Source organism: Panulirus ornatus, chromosome 7 (assembly GCF_036320965.1).
Source record: "Panulirus ornatus isolate Po-2019 chromosome 7, ASM3632096v1, whole genome shotgun sequence".
In the NCBI taxonomy this organism is placed as follows: domain Eukaryota; kingdom Metazoa; phylum Arthropoda; class Malacostraca; order Decapoda; family Palinuridae; genus Panulirus; species Panulirus ornatus.
This window is the reverse complement of record NC_092230.1, coordinates 4,545,379-4,569,309: the sequence shown is the minus strand read 5'-3', so window position 1 is coordinate 4,569,309 and position 23,931 is coordinate 4,545,379. Positions and strand designations below refer to the sequence as shown.

Below are 23,931 nucleotides of genomic sequence, written 5' to 3'. Positions count from 1 at the left end.
TAGAGTGGTGGTGCAATGGTTAAATTTAAAGCCAATGAGTACATGTTATTTGAAAAAAATAATCATTATCTTGACAAACAGAGGGGCTCTGAGCTGTCAGCTGACTGGAGCCAGTCAACAAGTTAGACAGGGAAATCCCTGGTACTGTTCTTTAAGTTGCTCACCACGAATTGCAAACAAATTCCAGATATATGACACTCCACACAACTGTATCAACAGCATGCAGAAAAAATCATCAAGGTACAGTACATTTGATATGCTTAGGATCTGAAGAATTATAAGGTGGTCAACCTGGTGCAGCCTGACAGGTGGTGGAATGATGATAAAATCACAGGGCGAAGGCTGCTAGCTGAAAGGGACAATCCTGAAGATAGTTATTGCTGCAACTGCTGTTTGGGTGGTTTGTATAGGGTGATAGGCCATATCCTCACAATAAGTTGAGGGTTAGAGGCTTCTAATCCCTAGAGATCTATGGAGATTCTCTCAAAGATTGAAGAAAAACCTGACCTTGGAGAGAAATAAGTCAGATTAATACTTGTATATTTCCTTGTTCTATGAAATGGAGTAAGGTTGCTACCTGAAATAATAGGCAAATGCATGAGAATTTCTGAAAATGAAGTAGTATAAATGAACTAATCCAAACAAACACTTGCCTGAGTATAAAATGTTCTGGAAGAATTACATCCTAATAACTTTGATTCCACTGCTTGCTGGATCTTTTCAATAATAGAATCTTCATGTAGGAAATGAACCTCATGTTTTGTAGGATGTACATTGACATCAACATTTTGAGGGTCAATCTCTAGACTCAGGTACAAGAATGGATGACTATTCTTTGGCAAATAAGATGCATATACTGCTTCAATGGCCTTCCTAAGAGCTGAAATATTAAGAAATTTAATGATTAAAAACCAAATAATGTGGATTACTAAAGGACTGTTAACCATGAACCTACCCAATTAGCTTCAGGTAGACACCTATGCACAAACCCAAAATTCACCATTAATAAGAATTGTATGGTCAGGATACATTAATTCCAAATTATCTTTTCTTGATTGCATAAAATATTCAATCGCCAACAATCCTTAACATTAACTTAACCAACAACTTCTGCTCTGCTACTACAAAGGGTTTCCCAAAACAGCCCATGCAGAACTGGCTAGTGGGATGAAAGTCCCATCCCTTCTAGTTTCTGTATTGTCCTGACCCCATTCCCCTCCTGCCAATGACAAAAGTCCATGTGTAAGCCAGGCCTCGAGTGAAGTAAGGTTAAAGAGGGAGAAAAAAAAAAAAAAAAAGGAAGGTTATTTCAAGAATTTAAGAGGAAATGGAAAACCTGCTTTTTCAAAAGTGCCTGATTATCGCTGTTAGGAAAGACAGTGTTTTAAAAAGTTCTAGATCACAGTTGTTAGGAAATACATGAAGGGGCAGAGAGTTTGTTTCAAGGGGTAGGGAAAGAAATACACATAAAAGCAGCCCACCCCTGGCCACACAGCAGTTATGACATCAAACAGTTTGCTGAATAATGTGTGGTATAGCTAACAATAGAGACACTCAGGCAGCCTGAACTAAAGTAATACCAACAGAAGAGGAAAAAACATACCAACACTGCAGCATAAGACAAGTAGGTCAAGTTGTGAGGTTAGACTGGGGAAGTTATGTCAAAATACTGTATACTCAGCTCTATCTAGGAAGTATGTAGAGGTACAAACTTCCTAGAAGTGAAAGAAGTGCTCCACACAAAGACATGAATCAATTATTCAGAGAAGAATTTAAAGGATCTAAACAGGACTCTGATTTCTCTGGGGCAGACCTACCTACCTACTTTTGTAAAGCAAGGTTTCTAAGAGAAGTTAGCTAATGGAAAAGACATGAGAAGGAAGAGAGATCCAAAGCTTCAAGGTGTAAGGAAAGAAAGAGATATCAAAACAGCCATACAGTAATCACGAAAACAGCAGCTTGTTGAGTATTGTGTGGTTTAGCTAATGGTGGGGGCACACAAGCAAATGGCTTTTGGGAGCAAAAACCAAATTAATACCTACAGAAGAGTGAAAATAAACCAACATCTTGGTGTAAGGGAAGTGGGTTAAGTTTTGAAGTTAGCCTAGTTGAGCTTATAAGTCTGATATCTTTCGACTCAACTGGGTCAAGTAGGGATGCAGGCCTTGAACCAATCCAGATGTGAGACCAATGCTCCATACAAGGATGGGTCAATCCTTTATATAAAGGAAGCAACTGTTCAGAAGAAAAGAAATTATGATACCTACACAGGATTCCCATCTTAGATGCAGATTTAGCTTTCTCTCATATGAGGTTTCCAAGATATATCTTACAGTAATACCAAGTATATTCATGGACTCAAGTCGTGGAATTATAGAGGTACTAAAGTTGTGAGGAATTTTTTGATAGAGAGATGGGCAGAAACTTGGTCTTCAGGCATTAAACTTGACAACATTTTTCTAACCCACCGAGATATCCTTTCCAAGTCTGTGTTTACTGAGGAAAGTTGTTAAGATGAGATGTAGATTGAGTAAGAGAAGCAGCAGAATTGAAAGATGTAGAGGAATGTAGTGTTGAGTTGTCGGCACATAAATGCATTAGGTTATTTGTGGAAGAAGGGAAATCACTGATAAAAAGGAGAAAAAGAGTAAGAGCCAGGACAGAACATCCAGAGACAATACAAGTGATAGGGAGAGGGAAAGAGGCTGATCCATCAACAACCATGGAGACAGATCGGTCTGAAAGGAATCTACACAAGAGGGAGCAAAGTGAGGGTGGGAAGCAAAAGATGGAAGCTTACAAATGAGACCCTGATGCCATATGCTATTTAAAAGTATTGGATATATTAAGGGCAGCTACATAAGATTCCCCAAAATCTTTCAGGGATGATGACCAGACATTAGTAAGATAGAAATATTACCAGTGGATCGTTTTATGGAAGTCATACTGGTATCAAAGAGAGGACTGTGAGATTCAAGATGTCTGAGGATATGGGAGTTGACAAGGGATTTAAAGACTTTGGAATGGTAGATGTCAAAGCAACAATACAATAGTTAGAGGGGTTAAAACAGTCAAATGATTCTAAGAAGAAGGAAAAGTTCTGGTTCTTAAAAAGAAATGGAACAGATAAGCAAGCACAGGTACTCTTTCAGTACATAGGGATGGATGCCATCAAGACCATAGTCCTTGCTTGTGTCCAGAGAGAGATGCACTTCTCAGGCAGTTCAAAAAGGTTATGGGAAAGGGCATAGGAGTAGTTAGAGGAGCATTATGGGGTGAAGAAATTTAGTCTATGGGGGAGACAGCTACTGTACCATCAGCATGAAAATGTGAAAGAAAGGGAGAGTGACAGAAGTTGTTAGTGATGCCCATAGATAGAGACTAGGAAGACCTATCAGAGTGGATGATAAGGAGAGGTTATCAACCTTCCTTTGAATAAAGAACACTTTGCCTAATGGATAATGTACTTGCAATATTTACAGGCAGTGATAAATGCTGAATAGGGGTCTGAGGAAGAAGAGTTTTTCCAAGCCCAATATACCTCATCTATCGCCTGAATGGCCTCAAAAAAGGAACGGCTGAACCATGAATCCGAAGAGGGAGAAGGAAGAAGTGCTCCTGTTCTGGCAACAATAACCTCTGGTATGTGTGTGGGGTAGACAGAAGCATCATTATGTAAGAGATAGTAATTTACCCAAGGAAAGTCAGAAAAGAATTTTCGTAAGTTATTCCAGTCAGCTTTGTCGAGGTGACAATATTTATGTTTAGAAGGGGCTTCTGGAGGGGGAGGCTTTGTTAAAATAGATACATTTATGAGTGTGGTAAGATAAACCAAATGAAGGCGAGATGGTGGACTTACAGCATGAAGGATTAAAGGTGAAAAACAGATCCAGAATATTACAAAAGTGGTCACAGGTCAGGAATTCGAGTGGGGTGGGAGATTATGTGCTCTAGATCAATGAGAATGGACAATGTGAGGGCTTCAATCTTTCATCCTTTTAGCTCCAAAGGGACTACCATACCATCAAACATACCCATCTTTGCCCTTAAAGACAGTGACCTCTTCCCACATATTTCCCAGTACACCCAACATCTTCACCCTCACTCACCCTATGACTCATATCAGCTCCTATGCTTCTATTTGCTGCCATTTCCATTCCCAGTTACCTAAAGCAGTCCACTTCCAATTTTTCTCCATTCAAACTCACTCCAAATAACCTCACTTCCTCTGCTAAATCTAATAACCTTGCTTTTATTTACTTTTACTTTAAACTTTCTCCTTTCATACACTCTCAAGCTTGCTTTTATTTACTTTTATTCTCAATTTTCTCCTTACACACACACACACTCTCAAGCTCACAAACCAGCTTCTTCAACTCGCTAACTTGAATCTGCCACCAGCACCATATCAATAGCAAACAAATTACTCACTTGCCAGGCCACCCACCCCTATCAGAATGCATGCCTGCTCCTCTCTTCATTCATCTCCCTCACAGATTAAACAGCCATGTTGATATCACACACCCCTGCCACAGACCCACCCTATCCCTTGCACATCTCTGATCCTTCTGCATACTCAGGCCCTGAACTCTCAAAAGCATCTTTCACTCCATTCTTTCACCTCCTTGTTTTTTCCCTTTCATATACCCCAAGTTCCCTTTTCTGCAGTTCAAGGCTGCACTACAACTAGTAGAAGGAAAAGGATGTACTCTTTTGGAGAGAAGTTCCTTGACAAGATTGTACTCCTTTTTTTCTAACACCAATGATACAAACTCGATTAAGATGACCCCTCTAACTACCCCCGATGAATAAATTCAAAGGCAATGTTCACATCATCCCCATTACATTCTTGACTCTACTGGCCTTTGACCTGATTCTTAAAAGTCAGGTAAAAATATCTACCTTTTTCTAATTAAATGAGCTGATTGTTGGAGAGAAATAAAAACTGCTTCCATGCTTTGGAGAGAAAAACAATAACCACTGGGTTTTACATTCCTTTTCATGAACCTACATACAGGATGTTGTGCACTGCATCTGAATAGAGGTACAAACAAATATTCATGAACTCAGTCTTTGGTTTGAATTAAACGATGAATACCTTGCTACATGTACATTGTGACAAGGAATCTGCCTCACCTGTTGAATCGACCAATCTATGATTAATGAAGAGCAAGAAGATGCACTTCTTTACAGAGTAGTTAGCATTGCTGATATAGCCTTTGACTGAGAACTTTAGGTTTGTGTCTTCACAGGTAAACTCCAACAGCTCTCTTGCCACTGATGGACTATAGATAGTGCGTATGTTATCCACTGCAGTAGAGTTTGGTGGAGTACGTATATCTGTTGCATTGTCCCCCTGCTTCTTAAGTGTGAAGCCGACACGATGATTGTGCACAGCATATCTGCTCACCACCTGAGAAAAAAATTACAAATAAAAACTACTATTTGAAGATTTGTGAATAATGATTTTTTGTTAAATATCACCTAAACCGTCAAAACACCTTAAAATATTATGTTTCACCCACTTTACCACTCTACCATTAATTTCCTTTGCATTCCCTGCCATACCAAATCTCTCATACAACCCTCATTACTTTTTCACATCTAGTCATACCACATATTCCTCTCAGACAACTCATTTCCACATCCTGGATTCTTGAACCATATGACATCCCATGTCCATGTTTCAGCTGCACTGGTCAAGATCGGGAGGAATATGCTGTCCCTTAATTCTTTCTTCGCTTCCAAGTTTACACCTCTACGCTTCATTATTCTATTAAGGAATACAGTGACTCTTCTACCCTGTACAGGTCTCTCCCTTATTTCTCCTTCCATATCACCAAACTTAGCTCCCAATTACTTAAATTCTGTTACCTCTTCCGTCTTTCTCCCCTCTATCTACAACATAGTTAGTAGTTAGTACACTTTCTTCTTTCACTCTGTATGGCTCTGCAAGAAATATGCTTTCACTTTTTTCCTTTCACATCCCATTACTTTACTTTTACTAGCATTTACCTTCAATCACCTATGTTTACATACATCATAAAACACACTACCTTCTGTGAATCCTCTTCACTCTCGGTAGACAACACAGTTTCATCCAAAAAAAAGTTCGTCAAAAGCCACCATACCTCTCCACCACATTCCATTTCTACACCCCTTTTCCCTAGTCTTGCTTTCATCTCTCTTATCACTCCATCCATACATATGTCAAAAAGCCATGGTGAATCACATCCACAGTGATAACAAAACTTTTGCTCATCTCTCCATCTACTCTAACAAATGCATTTGCTCCCCTATAGATAGCTTTTACTTTAACGTAAATATTCATTATATATAGTATAAACCAGGGCATTTGAAGCATCTATGAAAAACCAAGGGAATGTCTGTGAGGCCCAGCTGTGAAGAGGGACCTATGGTTTCCATGCATTACAAATGACAGCTAAAATATGAATGTGAGCAGATGTGGCCTTTGTCTGTTCCTGACGCTACATTACTAACAGGGAAAACTGTGATTATGAAAACAAAGTAATATGTTTTTTTTTTTTTTTTTTTTTTTTTTTTTCATACTTTGTCGCTGTCTCCCGCGTTTGCGAGGTAGCGCAAGGAAACAGACGAAAGAAATGGCCCAACCCCCCCCCCCCCATACACATGTACATACGTCCACACACGCAAATATACATACCTACACAGCCTTCCATGGTTTACCCTAGACGCTTCACATGCCTTGATTCAATCCACTGACAGCACGTCAACCCCTGTATACCACATCGCTCCAATTCACTCTATTCCTTGCCCTCCTTTCACCCTCCTGCATGTTCAGGCCCCGATCACACAAAATCTTTTTCACTCCATCTTTCCACCTCCAATTTGGTCTCCCTCTTCTCCTCGTTCCCTCCACCTCCGACACATATATCCTCTTGGTCAATCTTTCCTCACTCATTCTCTCCATGTGCCCAAACCATTTCAAAACACCCTCTTCTGCTCTCTCAACCACGCTCTTTTTATTTCCACACATCTCTCTTACCCTTACGTTACTTACTCGATCAAACCACCTCACACCACACATTGTCCTCAAACATCTCATTTCCAGCACATCCATCCTCCTGCGCACATCTCTATCCATAGCCCACGCCTCGCAACCATACAACATTGTTGGAACCACTATTCCTTCAAACATACCCATTTTTGCTTTCCGAGATAATGTTCTCGACTTCCACACATTTTTCAAGGCTCCCAAAATTTTCGCCCCCTCCCCCACCCTATGATCCACTTCCGCTTCCATGGTTCCATCCGCTGACAGATCCACTCCCAGATATCTAAAACACTTCACTTCCTCCAGTTTTTCTCCATTCAAACTCACCTCCCAATTGACTTGACCCTCACCCCTACTGTACCTAATAACCTTGCTCTTATTCACATTTACTCTTAACTTTCTTCTTCCACACACTTTACCAAACTCAGTCACCAGCTTCTGCAGTTTCTCACATGAATCAGCCACCAGCGCTGTATCATCAGCGAACAACAACTGACTCACTTCCCAAGCTCTCTCATCCCCAACAGACTTCATACTTGCCCCTCTTTCCAGGACTCTTGCATTTACCTCCCTAACAACCCCATCCATAAACAAATTAAACAACCATGGAGACATCACACACCCCTGCCGCAAACCTACATTCACTGAGAACCAATCACTTTCCTCTCTTCCTACACGTACACATGCCTTACATCCTCGATAAAAACTTTTCACTGCTTCTAACAACTTTCCTCCCACACCATATATTCTTAATACCTTCCACAGAGCATCTCTATCAACTCTAATATGTATAGGATATATATCCTAAGCTTATCAAGTACAGCTTCATTAATACAGCATAATCTCCTTACCTTCCCAGAGATTTCAGAAAAGAATGTGTTCTTCAGTTTGGCTTCCCATTTCACTCCTGTCTTGGTATTTTGAATAAGTTTAGCTTAAACACTCATTTGGTCATTTTTGCAATATCATTCTTCATTGTTCAAACAAAATAATCAGTCTTTTGCAGTCAACAACCCCCATTATATATCATACCTCCTCAACTTTTCACCATTAACAATAGAACTTCTACTCTAAATGCTAATCCATTCTTAATTAATCCATTTCAAAGGCCTGCATTCTCGCTAAGGATCATTCTGCTGCTACACATAAATCTTTTACTGACACACAACACTGACCCTAACATGATATTCAATACCTTTTCCATTAATTCGTCAATTACAACATTCAATGGAAAATAAAGTAATTAAAGTTTCTTGAGCACTTCACCCTCTGTTTATGCCACTATATTTCAAGTTCTATCTCCCATTTTTTTTAACATGCCACAATCTTAGTCATCTTGGGTGAAAAGAATTTTTTTTTCAAATCGGAGTTTCTTGGGTGTTTGTAAACATGACTCTTAAAAGGGAGAAAGATTACAGGAGTAAGGGAAGATGAAAGTAATAGTTCCACAGCTTAACTATTTGAGGGAAGAGGGAGGTAGCCTAAAGAACAAGCCTTACATGGCTGGTCACCACATATAAACAGTGGGAAGCAGCAGCCAGATGCATGCTTTGAATCCATGTCTTGATGGCAAGGACACAAAGAAACAGTTTACAGGAGCAGTGGCCAAAATGTATTATTACAAGCAAGACAGGAGAGGGTAGCAATATCATGGCAGACAGGGAGGGATGGTTGGAAAGGAGTGATGCCTGTAAAATTCATAAAACAAGGCTTTTAATTCCATTCTGGTTAATGTTGAGGTAAAGAGATAGCTACCTCAAATATGTGAGCAGTACTCAGTTATGATGATAATTTCACTTGCACTGAAATTCCCCTCAAATTTCTTCTTTTTTTGCATTAAACAATTACCACATTAATCATGTATACCACAAGATTCATTCCTTAATTAACTCTCCATAAAAGCTGCAAAATCAAGATTGAAGAGCAAACAGATTCTACTTAACTGACAAGATTCATTCCTTAATTAACTCTGCATAAAAGCTGCAAAATCAAGATTGAAGAGCAAACAGATTCTACTTAACTGAGATATAAAACCAGAGAGATATGACCAACATGAATTTCCTCCTACCTCAGTCACTTTGGCATGCTCTTCTGCAGCACTTTTAAGCGCCTTCCTACGGGTGGCAATATTGTAAAAGAGATCCTCCACTGTTATTTGAGTGCCTTGGTTACCAGCACATGGTTTTGCTGTTCCTGTTAGCTTACCATCAACATAAGAAGCTCTGTGAATAAAACAAAACATAAATTAGAATCAAAAGATATCTCAGGTGTTCAAAGAATAGGCAGTTGGATATGAACATGCTGAGAGTGGCTGCAGGTGGGTCTGATTAGTTCTTGGTGTATGTAAGTGGTAGGTTTAATGAGTGGTGGTGAAAGTAAGTGGCAGCAAATGAAACCATGGGGGATGAAGTAAGTCACAGGGTGAAAGAGGGGTTAAAGTCCTAACTGGGTTAAGGAGTGATTGAAGGCAAGTTCAACGTCCATATGAACAAAAATGGGTATGAATGAAGGCATGGTAGTCCCAACACCACTTCCTGGGTGTGAGTATTGGCCATAAATGCAAAAAGGAAGAGGGCAGTAATTGGTAGGTATGATATGGATTTGTGTCTGTCTAGGGTGAGTCATTGTTTAAATTATGCCTTGCAGTGCTACATATCTGATATAGCTACTGTGATGTCAGTAGGTTGTGATGTGATCATGAGGTCATCTGCATATGAAAAGAACCTCATGATGAGTTCTTTCAGAGGCAATGGGAGGTTGTGCAGGAAGAGATTGAAAAGATTTGGAGAAAGAACAACTTCTTGGGGAACTCCATTGTAGAGGTGAAGTATTTGAAATGTCAAGTTATCATGAGTGACTTGGGCATGGTAGATGGTTATGAAAGTGGCCAACCATCTTTTGTCATTGTTGAAGAGGTAAGTGTCAAATAATTCTTGTGTGATGATGTGACTGGGCACAGAGTAAGATGCTTCACTGATGTCCACTGCCACTAGTACTGTTTGGAGGGGGTTGACTGAATCCATCTAGGATATGTTGCTTGAGGTCAGTGTTGTAGTGTGGAGGTAGAGAGTTTTGATCTGAAGCCATGATGTATGAGAGAGCAGACAGTTTTGTTTGATTCTACAGTAGGTCATTTGTTTGGAGACTGGATGCTGAGGACAGAAGTAATACAAGGTAGCAAGAGCAGTGGGAGTAGGGTGGCTGGGAGGCTGTTTCCAAAGATACTTGGTGTGCAAGGGAGTCAGGACTGGATACCGGGTTTTGGGAGAAAACCCATATATTTTCAAACCTGAAGTATATACTCCCAAACTTGGACTATTTGGTTCAGTTTTGGAATGTATTACATTCAAGGTATGGGAGAAAAAATCAGGAACCATTAATCTTATCTGATGGACAAAATGTCCAGAACACAGAATAACATCTTTCACTTTTCCAGTAACCTAAACAAAACCTACACTGGTAAGCATTTAAAATGTCCAGGATCTGGGGGATCCAGCACTAAGTGTCCACATCTGGGATAATAAACTAATCAAATCACCTAACCTATCATTACATCTACCATAAACTATAATTTTAATTCATTACTAATAATGTACATACTTCCATGCACACTTGGAATCACTGGTGCGTGTGGTGATTGTCAGATGTGCCACATGGCTGATAGAGGCAAGTGCTTCTCCTCGGAATCCATAAGTACTGATGGAAGTCAAGTCCCCAAACTCGCGTAACTTGCTAGTTGTGAAACGTTCACAAACAATATCAAGATCTTCTTTTCTGATACCTGAAAAAAAAAAATAGGATGGTGTGGAGGGAGTGGCAAATAAGAGAGTGAAAAGTTGAAAAGTAACATCTGAAGTGATAACATGTATCTGGAAAATTGGATGCATATCTAATGACTAAAAGACTTAAAGAAAACTAAGTTTTATAAGTAAGTTAAATAAAAGACAGTCATAATTCCTAAAATATCGGTTTCCCTGGCATAACCAATGAACTACATGGGAAACTGTGACCGACCACATAAAATGCAAACCCTCACATTTCTGGAACAGAAGTTTCCATGTCTGACTGGTCACATCATCAACTCCCCTCCTTACTGTAAATTATGGAACTAAAAGAAAGGAATTTTGGCTGTGAAGTATGAAAAAACACTCTTTTTACCAGAGGCAGGGTTTTGTTAGTACTGGGGAGATCATCTACTCAAAGGAGGTTAAGACAGTTTAACCCCACAAAGCAGGGTGTGTTTACCAGGATTCACCCATCATGAAGCCAGCTAATGTTTCCATCAAGACCAAATTATATATAGCAACCTACCAAATCTGCCATCACACCATGATGACAACTTGGCACCTCAGAACATTCGGCCATCATCATTTCACCCTTAAATGGCTATCCACATGAAGTGATGTGCTCTTACAGAATGTTGGCCCACATCAATTGAAAAGCCGATTTTTCATGCCTCTGTTTAAATAACCAGCTATTCGATCATACCACTAACAGCATACAGAGGCCTCTCCCAATGCCAAGAAGCCAAGGGAGAAATTTTGCTCTTCTCAGTACCCCTACACCTACCATAAATAGTGCATGGCTGTTGACCAGCAGGTTGTGTGCATATGGTGACTGAATGAAAAACGTGTTTATTGTCAAATAATGTAAATGCTGAGGTGGGAAACTTATGATACAAATTGGTATGAGGAAAGTGAGGAAGAATATCATGAAAAATGGGGAGAAATATAATGACTAAAGGAGTAATTTTTGTTGGATTAAGTATTAAGGAAGGAGTCCTGCATAGGAGGCATAACCACTTACTTCCCTCTTTTGGAGGAAAGCACATAACAGCTGTACCTAATTTTCAGAAAAATGCTTACAGTTTCCTTCCCACATGTGTCAGTCACTTGCCTTCATTACACTTTACTGTGGAGTGAGTAGTGTAATTTATACAGTATATGTCATTCATCATCAATGCTGTACTGTGTATGAAATAAGAAGAGTGTGAAACTATAGTTAAGATAAAGAAAACAAATCCTACATATTTTTCACTTGTCAGCTGGTCTTCCTAACACTGATTTTCTGGGGATAGGGGAGAAAGAATACTTCCCACGTATTCCCTGCGTGTCGTAAAAGGCGACTAAAAGGGGAGGGAGCGGGGGGGCTGGAAATCCTCCCCTCTCGTTTTTTTTTAATTTTCCAAAAGAAGGAACAGAGAATTGGGCCAGGTGAGGGTATTCCCTCAAAGGCCTAGTCCTCTGTTCTTAACGCTACCTCGCTAATGCGGGAAATGGCGAATAGTTTGAAAGAAAAAGAAAAGAAAGTGTAATATTTCTAAAAATAATCATATCACTAATACTATGCCTCAGTGTGATATAACAGTACAGTGTGAAAACAAGCTCAATGAAAAAAAATATCTTTATTGGGAGTTATCAGGCATGTCATCCACATCATCTCTGCCCCTCGCTTCGTGGCAGTCTAGGCCAACACAAAGGTGATGATATATATTTCTGCGTATTTTGTGCTACTTTTGAGTACTATAATTTTTTCACACCATGATGCAGTTTCTGTGCCATACATGTAGTTTAAGGGTTAATAGCCAGTAAACTTTGTGCCTCGGCCTATTCCTTTCAGGACTAAAAGGGTTGAGGAGAAGGGAAGGGTAAAAAATAAAAGAATACACAAAGGGACCTTCCTCTAATAGATAATGTTTTTTCAGCCTTCAAAACCAATAGTTATTGCCTCAGGAGAGAGCCTTATAAGCATCAGAGTGCATACCCATGTAAAGGAGGAAAAATATTAGGAAAAATCCTTTAGGACAACCAAAATAACTTATCCTTACTGACACTACGGCCATCACTCTGGACATCCTCAACTGAAGGCATCATGCCCAAATCCACACAATGAGGACCAACTAATTCTATGCAAAGTATCCTGAACTCTTAAAGTGCTCCCTTTATCTACTGATGACCCTTATCTGCCTACTCCCTTCATCAGGTGGTGACTTAAATTTTGTTCAAAATCTCAGTTGAAGTTTGCTTCCACAAATTATCCACAGATTCTAATAGAAGCTTACCATAATGGCTGGAAAAAATATCACGTCACAGTTGCATACAGAACATCAAAGGGAGTACACATGTTCACTTGTGGGGACCCATCTCTTGAACATCCTCTAACACTGTACAACCTCTTATATCTATGCATGTTGTCTGCATTTACCATGCCCTCAGTCAATTTGTTCCATTCTTCTGCTACACTTATAAAAGTGTTTCTTTACAACCATTTTAACAAGTTTCATGCTTAATTCTTTGTCAAGTCCTCCAATTGCTCAATCCCTACATCTCTTGTGGAACTGTTCACCATCCACATCATCGATCTCCTCTCTCTTCCATGGTGGGTAAATTTAAAGTCTCTAGCCTTTCCCTGTAACTTAGCTCTCATAATTGTGGTACTATCAATGTTGCCCTCCTCTAAACATTCTTTATTACTTCTTTAGCTCTCATAATTGTTGTAACATCAATGTTTCCCTCCTTTGGATGTTCACTATTAGTTCTTTATGCTTCTTTAGGAGCAGTGACCAAACTTGAGAAGCATAATCTAGTTTTGGCCTTATATATAAATAGTTTGCAAAATATTTCTATCTATAAACTTGAAAACTGTTCTGATATTTGTCAGCAGACAGTTTGTCCCCTCTAACTATTCTCCTAATATGGCACTCTGGTGACTGGATGATATTGATTCCCAAGTCCTTCTCACAAACGCAGGATCTTGAGACCTAATTCTTGCATCATAATCATATTGAGGCTGTCTTTCACTTTGTCCCATATTTATTTTTTACATTTCCTCTGGTTGTTTTATCAAACATGCTTCAGACCAACTTTGGAGTCTGTTTAGGCCCCCTTTTAAGCTGATGCAATCCTCCTCACTTCCCACTTCCCTTAAGGCATCTGCATCATATTCAAATACATTCAGGTGGAATTCCATACCTTCAGGCAAGTCATGTACATAGATCTAGAAGAGTAATGGCCCCATAGCCAAACTCTATGGCACTCCTGTGAATACCTCAAGCCATATGAAAAAAGCTTTTCTAACATGCCCTTAGTTCTGTCCTACTTATATAAGTTTTTATCCATCAAAGGAGTTGCTCCCTTAATCCTGCCTGGTGATCCAGCTTCTTAATCAGCCTCCCCTGTTGTAGAGTGTTAAATGCATTTTGGGCAATTCAGATACAAACAGTCCACCCAACCATCCCTTTTGTCCAGGACTGATCTAGGGGACAAAAATGGGTACAACTGAAGAAATATGATATGGATGTAGGCAATGGGCTATAGATAAGGTTATGCAAAGGAGGGTGGATGTTGGAAAAGAAATGTTTGAGAATGATATGTAGCATGAGGTGGTTTGACCGAGTAAGAAATGAAAAGGTAAGAGAGAAGTGTGGTAATAAAATGTGTGTGGTTGAAAGAGCTGAAGAGAGTGTACAGGTATATATATATAAACTGCAGAAGTGTGAGTAAACAAGCAAGTTATGTAGACTGGAAGATATGACGCAGCAGCTTGCCATCCTGCAATGATATCAGAGACCTCAGAAAGTTGTATTGTTGTTGGATTTATGGACAAGCATTAACTACTCTCTATTACTGTGGCAGTCAAAATGGGGCAACAGCATACTCACAAACGCATCCTATTAGGTGAGTAAAGCAGTGTTTTAACCCCTTGCAGGCAATTAGTCTTTCCGATAATTACATGGCTTTGGAGATGAAATAGAATGAAAAGTCACCAGAGACCCACCTGTCCCATTATCCTGTATCTGCAACAGCTTAAGTCCTCCTTGTTTCACTGTAACTTGAATCTGACTGGATTTTGCGTCTAGACTGAAAAAGAGAGAAGAGTTTGTTCCTCCAAACTCTTGCTAATTTCTATATCATTTCTAAAAAATACACATGACATCTTAGTACTACCTCTTACAATTATTCATCTACTTCTGTTTCCTAACATTCACTTTTCCAAATGAATTCAAAACATGTTTATTTGTCTGTTTGTTACAAACCGAATGCAGAAATCACTGTACTACACTGTTATCAGCCAGAATCTCAAGGACCATGATAAGAGAGACATTAAGAAATGGAGTGAACATTATCATTACCATTATCAATGGTCACTGTAGTCACAGTGTTGTAAATAAGTGACTGAAGATGTGGAGGTGAAATACCTAATACGCTGGTGGTTTATGACTGAAGATGTGGAGGTGAAATACCTAATATACTAGTGGTTAATGACTAATCTTCTGACAGTGTTTTGGAAAAAAAGTGAAATCAAGAGTCTCCAATATGTTACGGAAATATGTGACATCCAAAAAATTTAAACAATTTATGTCATACTTTTTAATTGAAAATAGATGAAAACAGACATTTAATCATTACCAATGAAACTCAAACACAAAGTGAGAATCAAAGCACCACAAACATGGGTTAGTCTGGTAATTCATGCCAGCCAATAAATCTGTAAATTAAAAAAAGAAGTAAAGTTAACTGGAACTATTTCAACAACAGTGAAAGAACATGAAATATTTTACTCATACTGAAAAGAAAGCAAGTAATGTACCATTAACAGCATAATTAATTTCATTATATTTACAGTGCAGAAAATTAAAAACATCAGGTTACTTTATTGGAGACAATCTTTACAAGTTTTAGATAACTGTTGTTATTGGGTTGCATCAACAGTTTTCTGTGTCTCTTCTAAAAGTATTATCAAAATGCTGGAACATTTTAATTCATGGTACTGGCAGTACTGAAGGATCCTGTCAAACATGTGACAAAACATTTCACAAAAAAAAAAAAAAAAGGAATGAATACAGTGTTAGAGGAAACAGCATAATCATAAATAATTCATAAAAGGCAATATGTGCTACCTTATTTATGGAATATGAAAATTTTAATGATTTCTTTCTTCAGTGACTTTATTTACATAAGCCATAGTCACACCAGTTTTTCAGTCACTGAAAAATCAAAGAGCTCTAATTCTCATCCGATGATCTTATAGAGGACAGCTCCCACTATCACATGGCAATTTAACTTTAAAGTTCATAATAATAGTACACACCCTCTCTGACATATGTCCAAGTTCCATTCTGGCCAACTGGTCGGATCTTGAAATGGACACAAGTTGGACATGTCAGCATGGCACGTAAAATTTATTTACCTGTACAGCATTACTTTATCCTACTCAAATTCTATCATGATTATCTCATTTCTTACTGACTAGCTTTAATATTTGATTCTGCAGTTTCTTGTTACCTTATATTTAAAATTCTTTAGTTCATATTTCATCATTTTTATTTTATTCATATTCTTTTCCCGGTCGTATGTATGGATGGTCACAAGTTGAATAGGTCATAAGTAGGGGAGAGCTTGTGAGGTCTCTTCTGTTACCAGAAAAGTGCAGGAGAAAATTTGTGTATCAATGGTACTTCTTATATTTTTTATTTATTTTATTTCATTTTGCTTTGTCACTGTCTCCCGCGTTAGCGAGGTAGTGTAAGGAAACAGACGAAAGAATGGCCCAACCCGCCCACATACACATGTATATACATACACGTCCACACACACAAATATACATACCTATACATCTCAATGTACTTCTACAACCACCATTATATTTGTATAGCCGTGAACCAACAGGTCCTATGTACATAGTGACCCCTTTGGAAAATAAGTAAATTGTTAAATGACTGAAGGAAGGGATGAAGAGAAACACTTACTTAAAAATTAGTGAAGTGAGGAAGATTAACATAGGGAATGTGACCCAAAGAGTGATGTGGGTGGAATTACATAAGGAAAGTGGAAGCCAGCATGGGAGGCCATTCCCCATCACCCTCTTTTAAGCTATTGGCCTTTGTTCTTGTGGAAGAAATTAATGACAACTGTACCTAATTTTCTCTTTATGTAATCCTGGGGTAATGGAAGACTTTGGTGACAAAAAATTGGTAGAGAGAGAAAGAGATCCAATATCCTATCCATGTATCCTGGCTAATTTTTAGTGAGTAGTGTATTTCTAAACATGGTTTATTCAATTAACTCGCCTCCAATATTGTGCCTGAGTTTAAAAAAGGAATATAGTGAAAAAAAATGAAGTCAAAAAATAAAACCTTCAATATCCCCCCATATGCCTGTTTATGAAACAAAAGTAGACTTTAAAACCTGGTTTAACAGAAACATATTCTCATCATCATCATTATTCAAATTGGGAGCCGTTCCTTAATCTGCAGTAAATCAGACCAACACAAAGGTATTCAATATAACTTTTAGAGTATTTTCTTACTTTCAAATGCCAATTCATTATTTCATAAGATTCATAAGATTCTTTTTCCAATAAATATGGACACTGAAAGCAATACTGCCTTGTAAGGGTTCAAGGATAGGTAAATTATGGAGACAAGAGAGTTGACATAGGTTGTGTCTGGCTCCATAATAACTGTACATCTCTTGGCCTACTTTCTTTCTTTGGTGCAGATCACTCAGCATTTACATGACATCATGGAAAAGGACATTAATATCTTGAAATGATTATATAACAGGATCAGTCGGTCAAAATCATTCATGAAAACTAACCAGTGAATGGTTACTCTACTTAGCAAATTAACATATCAGAACATTCAACTATGTGACATTACACATCCTTGAGCTTCCATGATATCCACAATAATGAACAGAATGTAACCTCAAGATGAAAGATGGTTGCCTGACAGGGTAGGGGTATAAGTCACCATGATCAATTTGCAATTCCCATGGACTATCAAATGATCTGTCACCCAGAAGTTCATGAATGCTACTTAAACCTCCTTACTAAAGCCAGCCCGAATCATGGATCCATGGGAAAGTACTCTCTGCCTGCATGGGATGCTGGTTTCAACCACATTGGCCTGATCACTGCTTTTCTTTGCTCTCATTTGTAGAAGTCTTGATCTTCACCCTAGTGATCTAGAGCCATGATTGATTATTGATATTGATTATTGGATGGATTACAAGTGAATAATGGCCAAAAAAGGATGAGTGGAAATAGTTTGGAAAATATCAAGAGCATTTGTGCCATACCCATGGTTATGAGCTAGGTTAAATATTCTTGTGATTATGAAAATTAAACTATAGTAATGGATCTTTATGCCATTCAATTCTATAGATGATGGGGAAACATCCATATAAAGTTTAATGGCCAAAGGCTGAATTTTCTTCAAGTTATGAGGAAGGTTGATTTACAAGTTAAACCTTCTTTATAAGAGGAATTACTCAAGGAAAGTCCAAACTAGAGTTATAGGTCTTATGAAATTCAGTTCTTTAGTTTCATAAGTATTTGATTTAGACTTAAGATGTGAACAAGTTTAAAATGAAGCTTCATGTGTGACTACTATTAATGGACAATTATATGGACACACCAATCCTAAAGCATCTGCCATGCTATGCAAGCACATTAATTATTGCACTTGTGGAGAAACATGAATATTTGTGATGGATCAGAAAGAGAGAAATAATTCTCACTGGAAATGAGACTTAGTCTATAGGGATCATAGGAAGATAGAAGCTTCTCATGTCTTCTTGTTTCAGTACCATAATGTACTATACAGCACTGACCATGTGACAATCATCCAGTAATTCAAGAGCTTCTATGTTTGTATGGGATCATTTTCAAATTAGAGATAGACACAGGTATTGATATTAATACAAGAATGGAAAGATCAACTCCAGTTTAAAACATTTTCAACTTACAAATCACCTGACCTTTGTCAACCTGACCACCCTAGGCATACAATTGAGGTGTATGGGCCAGCTGACACTTCCCCACACCAATCTGCCATGGCAAATGATATGTCCAAGCAACCTTTGATATACTACTTTATTGGATAATATTATTAGAGTTATTAAAACCATTCCAGGACCAATTTCTATGAAAAAATTCCTGGTATCACCTGCAACCCTTACTAAAGGCTTCTGCAACCCATGGCTATGCTACTTCCTGTAGCAAGAAAATGTAGACTTGTTTTGAGTGATAAGTGCTCTGTTGAGACTGTCCTTTTGCTCAGGTGTAACCTTGGGCAGGCAGAGTCTGGTAACACTTTGCTGGATAAGATGAAAAGCAATAGTTAAGGTTAACTCTATCATGTATTAGGGAACCAAAATAATGATGCTCCATATGGTGATATTCTGCAACAGTGGCATTTGGGAAATACAGTACAAACTCATAGAATGATACTAACATCTTGCTGATGGCGAGGTATTCACGGGCCACCCGAAGTCAAGCACATAAGTGCAAATCCTGTTCGCAGCAGTCATTCCACATTCAACTAAAATGTTCATCCCCACTTGAGGTTGGTTATTAAATTGGGTACCAGGCTTAGGACTGGGTATATCTATCTATTCATCTATCCGTTTCCTGCGTTAGCGTGGTAGCACCAGAAAAAAAAGAAAGTCACATCCGCTCACATACACATATCCATATACTACATACATACATAGACATATATAAATATACATGTACATACATGACACAAATACATGTTCATAACTGCTCGCCTTCATCCATTCCCAATGCCACCTTGCCCAACAGGAATTTGCACGAATGCATGATGGAAAACAAAAAAATAACATTCTCTTCTCTCACACCCTGCATCAGTGAGCTAGCACCTGGGAACAGGTGAAGATAGGCCACAGCTGTTCACACTCATTCTCAAGCTGTCATGCGTAATGCTCCGATATATGTATGGGAGCAGGGGGCTGGATATCCTCCCCTCCAGTTTTACTTTTCCGAAAGAAGAAACAGAAAGGGGGCTGAGTATTTTTCTCCTCTAAGGCTCAGTCATCTGTCCTTGATGCTACCTTGCTGATGCTGAAAATGACAAATGTGTACGAAAACAATATATCACATACATCTTTCTTTCATCCTCATCTTTCATTTCCCCACATTAATGAGCTAGCGTTAAGACCAGATGAAGAACACCCATATTTGCTCACATAAATTCTCTAGCTGGCATGTGCAATGCACCAAAACCATAGCCTCTGTTTATAAACAAGCTGCACAGATCTTTCCTTGGTTTCCCCAGGCTGCTTCAAATGCCCTGGCTCAGTCCCCTTAGAGCACATTTTCCCTTGTAACACATTGCTCCAGTTCACTCTATTCCATGCACTCGTTTCATCCTCCTACGTATTCAGGCCCCAAGCACTGAGTATCTTTTTCACTTCATACTTCCATCTCCAATTTACATACACACACACACACACACACACACACACACACATTGAGAGAAAGAGAGAGATTAATTAGTGAATTCATTTGCCTATGCCATCTCTGCTAACAATTTATGGGCCGCCTGAGGTTGAGTCCGCATTCGTCTGAATGCTGGTCATGGCAGGTGGTTTGCATTCAACCCAGCACTTCATCCTTCAGTCTAATTATAACTTTTGTCCTAAAGTTTCTATAGTAAAAAATTAATCAAATTATACCATCCACTCTTAATTCATGGTAACCTGATATACATACGAATTCTCGATCATTTCCTTCAAAGCGTTGGCTGGTCTTTGGACAACCTCTCCTGCTGCGATACGATTAACAACCGTCTCGTCTAGCTTTTTAATTATACCAGCCTCCATATTTCACGTCTATATGTTGTAGTTATAGGCAAAGACTCCCTTAAGATGACATCTAACTGAGGCCAGGTTGTGGAATTCTCGACCTTTGGAGCACAATGTTTACAACTAGAAAATACCGCGGGTTGTGAGGCTACGGACGCAATAGCTATCAGGAAAATAGTATGTTTTTGTTATCTAATATCGCTGAAAGCATTTTAAAATATCTATCATCAAAGTTTCATTATGTAACATGTAGTAATGTTGGTTTTATATGAATATCTCAATGTGAATGAAGTACATAAAGTTAAAAGAGGAGCCAATTAGGCAGACATAAGTTTCTTTTAAAGTGAATACATTGTCATTATTGTTCTCTACTTGCTCAAATCATATCATGTATTGTGTATCTGTCTTGGGTGATTCAAATGTTTTAATTAAGTTACCTGAGTATAGTGTTGGCAAACCTGGTGACCCAATTTTTTTCCCAAGAGAAACAAAGATCTACATCACTTACATGATCAAAGCTTTCCATGAAAAGTTTAGCAAATGTAACGGGTAGAAATACCTTTTTTCTCACACTTTAACTTGATAGATAGCGGTAAGACAACCGGCTTAGAAAGATAGTTATTATCCTACATTCCCTTGGGGAAAAAAAATCAGGCAGCCTGGTGCAGGTGGGTGCGCGCTGCCATCTGCGCACCCACATACCTTCTACCTTTAGTTTCAAAGATGAGACCGTGGGAGGTGTACGTGTTCTAACCACAGTGCCGCGTTTTGTGAACTATGCGTCCGTCCATCAGATGCCTTTACTTATGCGTTTTTGAGAAATATAATGTGTAGTGGTGAGGTGTGGAGATAGTAGCCGACATGCTGCGGTTTTTCAGCAAAAGAGTCGGGCGCAATGCCCAGAAGTACAAGACTGTGGACGATGGGCGGTCTTCCAGCGCGCCTCCTAAGCCGAAGCATGTTCTCCCCTGCAAGGTCATGCTCCTGGATGACACTGACCTGTCATTCGATATCCCGGTAAGTGAATGTCGTACAGTTTCTGAACTAGTAGGTAAACACCATTAACAAGGAAATGGCCGGTTCGGTAATTAGAATGGTGGGGGTTTGTGTGTCGGGGTCAGTAAGGCTTACCTGTACTGGCCAGCGCAGCCCGTTCCTGCTCCGCCAACCCCGATAACCTGTTTTCTTCTCACCATTGCGTGTAGTTACAACTACCGTCGTAGTTGAGTATGAATTTTGCTCGAGGTACTCTTATACTTCCACCACGGCGACAGATGAATGATTCGGTGAGTTCTGAACAGTAGTTGTGGGATGTGATATCCCCCACTCCGGACAAGTTTAGCGGCGAGCACCTCAACTTCCTTAACAGGTGTGGCTTGTGACCTGCCTCCTCCTATCCTCCTGCCTCACACAGGTGTGTGTGTGTCCGTCCCTCTGGCTAATTCTCAGTTGCGATTTAGTTGACATATAAGATTACCCCGGGATGTGCATTGAAATTATCAGCTACAGCTTTGAAAGAGGAGTTGAAGGATTTTTCTCCAAGCCTCCTCTTGTTTTGGGTATTCCGTTTTTAAGATAATAGGACGTTACCTTATGATAGACATGCGAGTAATTAAAGCACGACAGCTTACTTGCCGCCATACACAGGCCCACACACACACAGGACACGAATTGCCCAAATGGAGACATCTTAAAAACGAGATGAATCTATTTATGGCGATGAAATAAAAATTTAAATTGTATATTGGACATTGAGACTGTTACGATGCAACGTGCTCAATAAAAGGGAGATATTGAAAGTTCTGTTCCATGGAAACATTCCAATTTATAAAAATGTGTACATGATTTTTTTTTTTTATTGAAGCAGAGGTTTACTCATCCATAAAGAATTGATAATTTTAGAATGAACAAAAATACGTCTCCTTTGGAGACAGTTTGCAGTATAATAGTCATTAGGTGTGACAGACATTCATTTGGTGTAATTAGGGTTATTGTGGTAATTGGGGAATTCGTCTGACGTGCAACCCCCCACTCCCTTTGGGGGGGATTACATTTTATTTGCCCAGTCGAGTATTATGATAAAAAACAGACATTAATTATTAGTCAACATAGTGATGATTCCTGTCTTTAAGAATGTAAACTACGAAATAATGATAGATATATCTCTGCTCAGTTGTGAGTAATGAAGTGCATATTAGAAGTACACCCGTGGTAGTAAAATTGTCTGTATTTCAAGACGTCTAAGACTAGCAGTTTAAAGTTTTAGTCCCGTTTAAGACGCTTGCTTGTTTCATCTTTTACAGGAATTATAACTTCTTCACTCTTGGGGCATTCATCTGTTCGTGCATAGATTGAGAAACTGTAAGTGAAATCAGCTGTAAGATATGTGGGAAAACGAATTCAATCATAAATGTTACATTTAGGGATAGCGTTTTTTTTTTTTTGTTATTATTCATTAGAGAACATTTTTGATATGAGGACACTGCACTCAGTACCCAGAGTCAGAGCCATGACCCAGAATTTTCACCTTAATGTAACTTGAATTCAGTAATTGATACCCACCCGCATGAGGTTTACCTAGAGAAAGCGATGTTTTGCATTTTTTTTTTTTTTCTGTAGCCGACTTGGCATTGGCAAAGGTACGACCTAATCGTGACAATCTAGGACGAAGAAAAATATTGAATATGAGAAAAGGAATACACAATTTCGATTTCTTAGATGCCAAAGGTAGCAAGGTGATAGGAGAGAAAGACAGAAGGATGATGAGAATTGCACAGCTTCGCTCTGTAAGGAAAAGAGGTGGCATAAAGGCTTGTCCTCACGGAAACTCTTGGAATTTGGAAGCAGCAGTCAGTCATCTGCCACGGTGGTTCCATTAGGTCTTAGGAGCTGGGACACACGCACACAGCTCGTTAAAGCAGTGCTGAAATGTTACCTGTAGAACTGAAAGGAAGCAACGTCACTGTGGAAGAAAAGTAATTGTTATAGAGAAATGATAGTGGGAGAGTTCAGAAGGCTTTCGATTCCACACTGGCTAAGAGATGTGGAAGAAGAGTCATCCCAGGTCTGTGGACATTCCTCTATAGTGTGAGGAATGAAACCCCGGTAGATATGGAGTACCTGTTCACGAAAAAGCGTGATTGCAGCTGGTGTAAAACACTCAACTATTGAGAAGCAGATTTTTCGATGGTCATTATGTGGGGTTTCCAGGATAAAGTGGTGGATATTGTTGGGGTGAAAACTTGAGAAAGACGTTTGTGAAAATTGCGTGTTTGCACTTCAATT

The 23,931-nt window shown here is 39.0% G+C and overlaps 2 protein-coding genes across 2 annotated transcripts in view; one reads left to right on the top strand and one right to left on the bottom strand.

Annotated features, from left to right (window-relative positions):
- Mlh1 (DNA mismatch repair ATPase Mlh1) overlaps positions 1–20,790 on the bottom strand; it is a 39,310-nt gene extending 18,520 nt beyond the window's left edge. The window contains exons 1-6 of the mRNA XM_071663165.1: positions 20,555–20,790; positions 14,813–14,895; positions 10,637–10,817; positions 9,105–9,258; positions 5,137–5,413; positions 654–880 (exon numbers count right to left, since the gene is read on the bottom strand). Of these exons, the coding sequence (XP_071519266.1) occupies positions 654–880; positions 5,137–5,413; positions 9,105–9,258; positions 10,637–10,817; positions 14,813–14,895; positions 20,555–20,664 (1,032 nt within the window). The 5' untranslated portion in view covers positions 20,665–20,790. The remainder of the gene's footprint in view (positions 1–653; positions 881–5,136; positions 5,414–9,104; positions 9,259–10,636; positions 10,818–14,812; positions 14,896–20,554) is intronic.
- Positions 20,791–21,359: 569 nt separating this feature from the next.
- The window catches only part of LOC139749382 (uncharacterized), a 205,282-nt gene continuing 202,710 nt past the window's right edge, over positions 21,360–23,931 (top strand). The window contains exon 1 of the mRNA XM_071663166.1: positions 21,360–21,663. Coding sequence (XP_071519267.1) covers positions 21,508–21,663 — 156 coding nt within the window. The 5' untranslated portion in view covers positions 21,360–21,507. The remainder of the gene's footprint in view (positions 21,664–23,931) is intronic.